The 8,504-nt window shown below is 33.2% G+C and overlaps 1 protein-coding gene across 3 annotated transcripts in view; it reads left to right on the top strand.

The window, feature by feature from the left end:
* Positions 1-8,249, top strand: part of DACH1 (dachshund family transcription factor 1) — a 426,920-nt gene extending 418,671 nt beyond the window's left edge. For 2 of the 3 annotated variants that reach the window (XM_056109865.1, XM_056109867.1), the window contains one exon: positions 7,501-8,249. In XM_056109865.1, coding sequence (XP_055965840.1) covers positions 7,501-7,538 — 38 coding nt within the window. In that variant the 3' untranslated portion in view covers positions 7,539-8,249. Of the gene's footprint in view, positions 1-1,659; positions 1,681-7,500 lie in introns of all 3 variants that reach the window. The other variant, XM_056109866.1, reaches the window with a different exon arrangement.
* The last annotated feature ends 255 nt before the right edge of the window (positions 8,250-8,504 follow it).

An 8,504-nucleotide genomic window follows, 5' to 3' on the forward strand; every position in this document is an offset into this window, starting at 1 on the left:
TACTGAACCCTTATTAGATTCACATATTATGTATAGTTCTCATTATTTTTGTTTAGTTTTGAGTGAGCTGCACTTGGCTGTGCTCAATGCTTACTCCCGGCTCTGCATTCAGAGATCACTTCTGCCAGGCTCAGGGATCAGATGCAGTGACTTATCAAATCTGGGTACACTTCATGCAAGGCGAGCATTTTATCTGTCTGGGAATATTTTATCTCTGTCTTCTCAATTTTTCTTTAGTGTCTTAAATCTGAAGTGCTACCTTGACCTATTAAAAATATTGTAAAAGCTGATATTTTTGACGAATATAGTACATTAAAACCTTTCTCATTTTGTACTGACATTTCCTTATGATTAGGTACCGAATGCGTATTTTAATTTTGTATATAAGCAAGTAAAATTCTGTTCTCAATGTAACATCCAGAGGCACATAAGGTCCATTTGCCCTTTATTTTGTGATATTTATTTTGATAATATCTTCCATTATAGACACTTATTAAGTACCAGATTTCAGGCAATATTCATGGTGCTATAAATAAATACACCAAGTACAGGACAATGATATTTTCTCCTAATGACATTATAGCCAGACCTTACTCGGTTTCTCTTTGATAGTTAAGCTGTACAATGTGAACACCATCCTAGCGACTTGGAAGAGGCATGGATATAGATCCTATAATAATTAGTTATAATGACATTTAGGTTATTGTAATACTCTGTGGATCCAAAACCCTTTATCCTGAGTATATTCTGAGCATTTGTAACTAAAACATTCACCGGAGGAATAATTTCTTAACACTAGGCTTAAAATTGACTGGTGCCTGCTACTTAGAAACACAATAGATAGTTGATGATGGTCATAACTTTGTTTTGCTTGTGTTTTTGAGAATATTTAGTTTTTAAATGCAAGCATTCATAGAGCCAGAGGGTCTTTTCTTTTAATATCTGGTAGAAAAATTCTTATGAACAGAAAACATCAACATCATAGTTGAACCTAAACTTCAGAAAAAGAACCTCTCCTATACGGTGCTGACAGCAAGAATTCCATTTCTCAGAGGAACTGAGATACTCTCAGGCTGCTCTAGTCATTTGGAGATGTATTTTACCTGGAGCTGTAGTTGACTGAATAATTCCAAGTCACCAACAATTAACCACAGCCATCTGTGCTCATTGCTTTTCTTCACTTTTTTTTTCCTTTTTTTGTCACACCCAGCAATGCTCAGGGGTTACTCCTGGCTCTACACTCAGGAATTATTCCTGGTGGTGCTTGGGGGACCATATGGGCTGCCGGGGATCGAACCCAGGTTGTCTGAGAGCAAGGCAAATGCCCTGTCCGATGTACTATCACTCCAGCCCCTTTTACACACTTGAATTCAATTTTATTACTGGTTTGTATGCTTAGTTTTCCACTTAGAACAAAATTGTGCTTAGGCCAGCTTGCCCAATAATGGTCCTTTTGTAATACCACTAAATCTAAAATCTAGTTTCACTTCAGGTTGGCAAATTGTTGATATGGTGTCTTTCCTGGTTTCTTGTACTTAACTCAAATTTGATGTAAAGGTCTAGGTTTCACTTTAATGGGCTTTGAAAAACATGTATATGTCCTTCGCAGAACTTGTTTTTCTAGCCAGTACATCTCATTCACTATATTTTTTTTTGTAGAGAGCTGACAACTACATAAAGGTATCTATTATAATTCTTTTGACTTTTAGTATTAACCGTAGTTAATAGTTTTACTCTATACTGACCTTGTAATCAAATGTATCTTCTACTCTTAGTTCAAATGAATGGATCTTGTTCTTTAGTTTTTAGCCCATACTACTTTTACTAGTATATTTTACTGTATAAATACCATATCTATGTTGTGTTCTTTAACAGAGTCTGTGTCCATTACTGAATAGTCCAGGTGTTCATGCGTAAAATATTTAAAAGAATGTGAAATTTGGCCTATTTTCTCTTTAACACAACTCAGGGCATTTCAGATTCTGCAGTTATAGCTGTAAGTTACATCAAAGTCAAATTTGTTGCAACACTTTTATTTTTACTTTTTAATTATATCTGAAAGAACTGAATATATCTTCTATAAAACACATGTCTGATTATAATATAATATAAAGACATATCTGATTAGAATATAATATTAAATAGAACTTTAGGAAATGACTTATTATTTGCATTTCATGAACTGGAAAGATATTTACTTAGTATCCTCTTGTAAAAGGTCTAGTGCTCAACATCAATCTCTCTTAAAATATTTCTTATGTTAAATGTAGACTTTGTGTCTCTGCTTCTTTGCTTAGTAGAAGCAGAATGTTCTTACTCTAAATATAAAATTATAAAAAAAGCAAGAAAAAATATTTTCTTTAATTATCTTCTTCCTTTGGGGGTTTTAGAAGAGGGGTTATGACTTGACAAAGATCCTTCCCATCTGTTCCTGTTTGTTTGCTTTTATTTTGACTTCCTTTAGTTGACTTATCAAATATCACATGAATCATTAACATTTGTTTTCATCACTTGTTTTAGTTTTCCTTACTTCTCATGATTAATACATTATGTTAGAATAGTCCAGGTTAACTATATTTCATATTAATATTATTTCAGTAAATAGCAAAATTCTTAGATACATAATCTTATACATTTGTTCTCTATAACATTAATACTATCTGCAGTTACACAATTTAATAAATGAAATTCACAATTTTTGATTCCTAATATCAGGATAAAATTTTGTACAAACATATGGCTCTTTCAAAAGCTACTTCTTAACAGAAAATACAATTTATTAATCTTTTTTTAAAGTTATGTAAGAGATCTTGTGAGTTCCGACTGATGAGTTCTTTAAAGTACAGAATTTACCTACAATATCTACCACTCATTTTCTTCCTTTTGAAAGAATTTCTTTCTTATAGTGAAAAAATGAATTCCTACCCAATTGAGAAATTGATATTGTTTCAATTTGTATGCCACATATTAATATAAAAACTTATTAAATCTTATTAATAATAGGGGTTATTATTAAAAGTCATTTGATGTTTAAAATAAATGATCAATTTAGTCAATACTCTAGTTTTCTATATGAAATACAAGCAAAATTTATATATACACATACTATATTTAACATAGTATATTGAATATTATTAGAAATTTCATTTTTTAGGATATTTTAGTTATCTTTATTTTATTTTGATTTTTATTAGTGAAACACCATGAGGTACAGTTGTAGACTTACTTACAAATTTTTGTGCTTGGGTTTCAGTTATACAATGATCGAGTACCCATCCCTCCACCAGTGCCCATTCTCCACCACCACTGATCCCAGTATCCCTTCCACCCCCCATCCCCGCATCCCACCCTGCCTCTGTGGCGGGGCATTCCCTTTTGTTCTCTCTCTCCTTTTGGATGCTGTGGTTTGCATATAGTAAAAACTAAAAACAAGTAAAGCAAAACAGTAAATTAATGTAACATAAAAGTGGTGCAGGAAATTTTGTGCTAGTTTGTCAATTTTTCTCCTTAAGCAAAACAAAAATGATTCTTTAAAAATGTAAACGGTATCAGTCTTTTTTGATATTATAAAAACAGACCCATTTATACAAAGAATTTCAAATATTTTCCTTAAGTCATCATCTGTAGGTCTAAATCTGCATAATAACAATAAACAGCATATAAAAACTCACACCTGCTATAAACTATTCAACAATCTCAATGCTTCCTTATATGCCAAATTATAGCTGTAAGCATCAAATTCCAATGAACTTTGGAACTATTAGCAACTTGTAATTTAAATAGTTTTACTCAATCCCTACTCCCAAATGCTTTTAATTAGAAAAGACTTTTTTAATTAAGTACTCCCATGCACAAAGTGGATGATTTCCCTATCATATCAACCTCCCATACAAAAGCAAATAATTATTATGTAAAGATAGATATTTTCACTGAAACAAATGGCAAGAATCCTTGTTCTTATCTCAAGTTGTTCAGTTGAAGATCTCCACATATCAAAGTTCCTGCTTGAGGGAAGATAGCAAAGAACTTTTCGACAAGGCAGCAGAATTTGTATTTCATGCCGTGATAGCCCATTTATTCATCAGTGATATTATAGAATGGATATACAATTGGGAGTCATAAAAACACCAACTATCATTTCAACTACAGTTACTATCTTTCCGGGGGAAAATACAATATACTTAACTGTTTGAGCTTTAATAAATATCTTAATTTTCAAATGCACATAATAGCTATTTCTTGCTGAGTTGAGTTCTTAGGACTTTAGATTTAAATACGGTGAACATCTTTGAACATAAAAAGTGATTAGAAAATATGAACTATACTGATAATAGTTATTGACCTTTATTTCCAGTTTATATAATCTTAAGTAAAAGATCGATTCATTTGAATTATTGGTAATTATCATTTAGTGAACTTTGCAGCATGAACAAACAGGAAGGGTATTTTTATATAACCAATACATCATTGGTTATTAGTTGAGATAATATAGGTAATGTGTATGATTTTCTATTTAGGTGGTAAGTGTGATGCTCAAAGAGAAACCCTTAAAACAAATGTCCTCTGATTTTCAGAGGCAACAACATGCAATTGAGTAATCAAGTTTTAGCCCTGAAAATACTTAAGTGATCTCCATCTTTTAGTTAGATTTTTCTTGATCTCTATGGCCCTGTGCTTTCATTTTTTGTTTGAGTCATAGAGTATTTAAAACATTATTAAAATAATATAAAATTGAGGGCAGGGGCCTGAGCGATAGGACAGTGGGTAAAGTATTTGCCTTGCATTCGGCTGACCCTGGTACGATCCCAGCACCCCATATGGACCTTCAAGCTCGCCAGGAGTGACCCTTGACTGCAGCGTCAGAAATCTGCCTTGAATTCTCCTAAGTGTACTACCTCCCCCCAAAAAATAGAGTGCCGTATGATCTATGGTTTTCTATATTCTTTCCAGCATGCTTGTCACTCAACTTTTCACCTAGGAGGTTTATTATAACAAGTCTCCAAGAACATTTTGTAGTGTAGCTAACAACCAACATCACATCTTTAGAACAGTATAAAACTGGGTTAAACTATTTTTCCAACAAACTGGATTTTACACAAATATGTTTCTACAAAAAAGACAAAATCATAAGGTCACATTTCTTTGAAAGTTAAGCTTTTTAAACTAGAAGAGGACTGGAGTGACAGTTCAGGGAATAGGGCATTAGCCTTATTGTACATGTACATGTACGTGTGACCAACCCAGGTTTGATCCCCAGCATCCCATATGTTCCCCAGGGCACCGCCAGGAGTAATTTCTGAGTGCAGAGTCAGGATAACCCTCAACATTGCCGGGTATGACCCAAAAGCTAAACGGGGAGACGGAATAACCCTATCCAGCTTTTTCTATTCTTGAATATTTCTGCTTTTATTTAATTTTAAAGTAATCTGATATTTAAGTATTATTCAGTCAAGGAAATATCTTAACCTATACAAACTGATGTCTCGTTTATACGTTGAATCTTTCATTTGTGAAAGATTTGTATACAGGACAATTAATTAAATTTAATAACTATATTAAAGTGGAATTATTTATAATTTAAGTATGTGGAATATATGGACTGATAACATCTATAAACATTTGTGTGAGTTATATTAAATCAGTATCTTATTCATTAGTTCATTAATTCATACATTAGAACATTTATTGAACATACTACCTGCTCTGTGATATATCGCAAAGGTAAATGTCCATGACATCTTGTAGGTATTAGTCAAAGATAAAAAATCTCATAGGAATATTAAATATGGGGATGTAAATGTTTCCTGAAAGTAAAAGTTTATTTTTTGGTGTTTTGCAAGTTATTGTATCCACTTTAATTAAGTTAAAAATTTAGTTACTTAATGTTGATAGTAATAATTTCAAATACTTAGACTGTTAACTATTTTTCAATTTGACTGAAGCTTATTTCTCATCCTTCTTATTTTAGTTTATGAGGTGAATTTACTATTCCTGATCTGTTTTTTTTTCTTACTGAGTCACTTTAAGATACTCAGTTACAAAACTGGTCATGTTCACCATTTCACTCATATATTGTTTCAACACCCATCCCTCCACCAGTGTACATTTCCACCACCAATGTCCCTAATTTTGATCAGCCACCCCTACCCCTAAATTGCCTCTATGGCATGCACTTTTTCTTTTTCTTTCTCCTCCTCCTCCTCCTCCTCCTCCTCCTCCTCCTCTTCCTCCTCCTCCTCCTCCTCCTCCTCCTCCTCCTCCTCCTCCTCCTCCTCCTCCTCCTCCTCCTCCTCCTCCTCTTTCTCCTCCTCCTCTTCCTTCTCCTCCTCTTCCTCCTCCTCCTTCTTACTCTCTCTCTCCCTCTCTCTCTCTTTTTCTCTTTTTGGACATGACAATTTGCAATATAGAAACTGAGAATCATTTCATGCTAAATGTATGTAAGGAAACACATATGATATTCCTGATTCTTTACAGGGACAGTTCTTGACTGTGTGCTCAGAAGTGACCCCTAGTGATATATATGTGCTACATGATTTGAACTGGGGTAGCCATGTGCAAGGAAAATTTCTTCCTCTTGTACAATCTTTCTGGCCCCTTGTTATTTTAATTTCTGAGGTTAGCAGACATTTATCTATATACATTGCAGTGTATGTGTGTGTGCTTAACATTTGGACACTTTTTTTTGTTCTGTTTTCCTTCTACTCTTGGTGCTGAAGCTTAAAGTTTAGGCACATTTTTACTAATATATTCACACTTTTACTTAAACTGTAAAGTGGGTAGTTTAGGGGGCATTAAAAATATTAATCGGTTGAATTTGCTTTATTTATGTTCTAGGCTTTTAATTTTCTATGTCTTCAACTTCCTTTGAATCGGTCCAGTATTAATTTAATATTTCTTTTTCATATAACTGTGTTTTCCACTGGTAAGAACTGGAGTATAGTTTCCATTTTAATATTTAATTGTTTGTCTAAACTCACTTTTGGGGGAAAGGCTATAGCTCATTGATAGTGATGAAATAACCTAGATGACTTTCATATAAATAGCAACAAATGTGCACAATAGTTACATTACATGGTATATTTAACAACACTGCTAAAGAGTAAGATGGGAGCTAAGTCTTTCATGATGGAGATACACCTGAATGCGTTCAGAGAAAATTTGGTTTTGCAAGCTTGAGGGAAGTAATTGTCATTCAACAGAAATCAACTAGCTTTGCATATCAGTAAGACACACACACATATACTCATCTATTCCCTGAATGTTCTCAGACTGATATCAAAATAGCAAATATATATTTATGAGAAGTAGAAATGAGGTATTCATTTTGATCACATAAACTGAACGTAATTATGAAATTAACTTTGATACTGTATGAAGAACGGTAACTTTTTAAACAAAGATAAAATAAAGTGCACAAGTTTCATATCCAGTTCTGCGGTTTTTGTATTAAATAATTATGTCTCCTGTTATTAATAAGTAATGTTTGTTATTTGTTTTTAGATGGAAGACTGTATTTGAAAACTACTGTCATGTACTGAATTTTTCCTGTCGAAGAAGTTCATGTTATAATAAAGAATTTTGCAGTTAGACATTCGCCATTGGAAGTTTGGTGAAAAATAAAGTCCTTTGAAGGGAACTTCCTCAATTTTGTGTATTGATGTTCTTTAAAAGTTTAAGTATTCAACTACAACAAAAGTTTCCTCCATTGATTTTTCACCTGTGGTTCATGACAGAGACTTGAGAATGTTTGTAAATGTACAAGTATCAAACTTCTTACAGCTAATAACTGCAACTTTGCTGCTGGACCCTTGTATACGGAGTAAATAGCAGGTCTGGATGAGACCTAGCTTTGTTTTTTCTAATGGAATGAACCATTTTCCTCTTCTGAAAATTCTGTACCTGAGCACATCAATAGACTCTTGTTGCAGTGGTCACACAAATTTACAGAATTATATCCTCCAGAAACCAGCAAGAACAGTTGGAAATAAACTTTCGTGGGAGGGGGGAGGGGCATAAAGGATTCCTTTAAAAATCTGAAAATAAAGAATACGGCTCTGTTACATTCAATTTTAAACTCACTCCCTACTTGTGGGTTTTCTCCTGAAGAGTTTTTTCACATGCTTTCCAAAAGACCAACAAATGGATGTGGAGAATAACACAGTGAAATATCATTTTACAGATCTGAAAAGAAGCATTACGTATAAGTCAGACAGTTTCACTGATGGTCTCTTTTCTTAAAAAAAAGAAAACTCAAGAGTAACACATTTTCATTCCAAACCGGTAGTGATATATAGAATTTAAAATAATAATGATGCTTCTTATTCAAATTGTTGGTCACCTGTACAGTATATAAACATAAACATACAAGGAAGGTATTATGTATGCAGTAGTATAATAGAGTTTAGGAAAATGAAAACTTTAGAAATACGTTTTGTCACCCTGTTGGTCAGAAAGACACCTTTCTGGTTTTAACGCATGCAGGCATGTAAATATTTGTCTGGAGT

The sequence above is a fragment of the Sorex fumeus genome, unplaced genomic scaffold (genome assembly GCF_029834395.1).
Source record: "Sorex fumeus unplaced genomic scaffold, SorFum_2.1 ptg000008l, whole genome shotgun sequence".
NCBI classification, from domain to species: Eukaryota; Metazoa; Chordata; class Mammalia; order Eulipotyphla; family Soricidae; genus Sorex; species Sorex fumeus.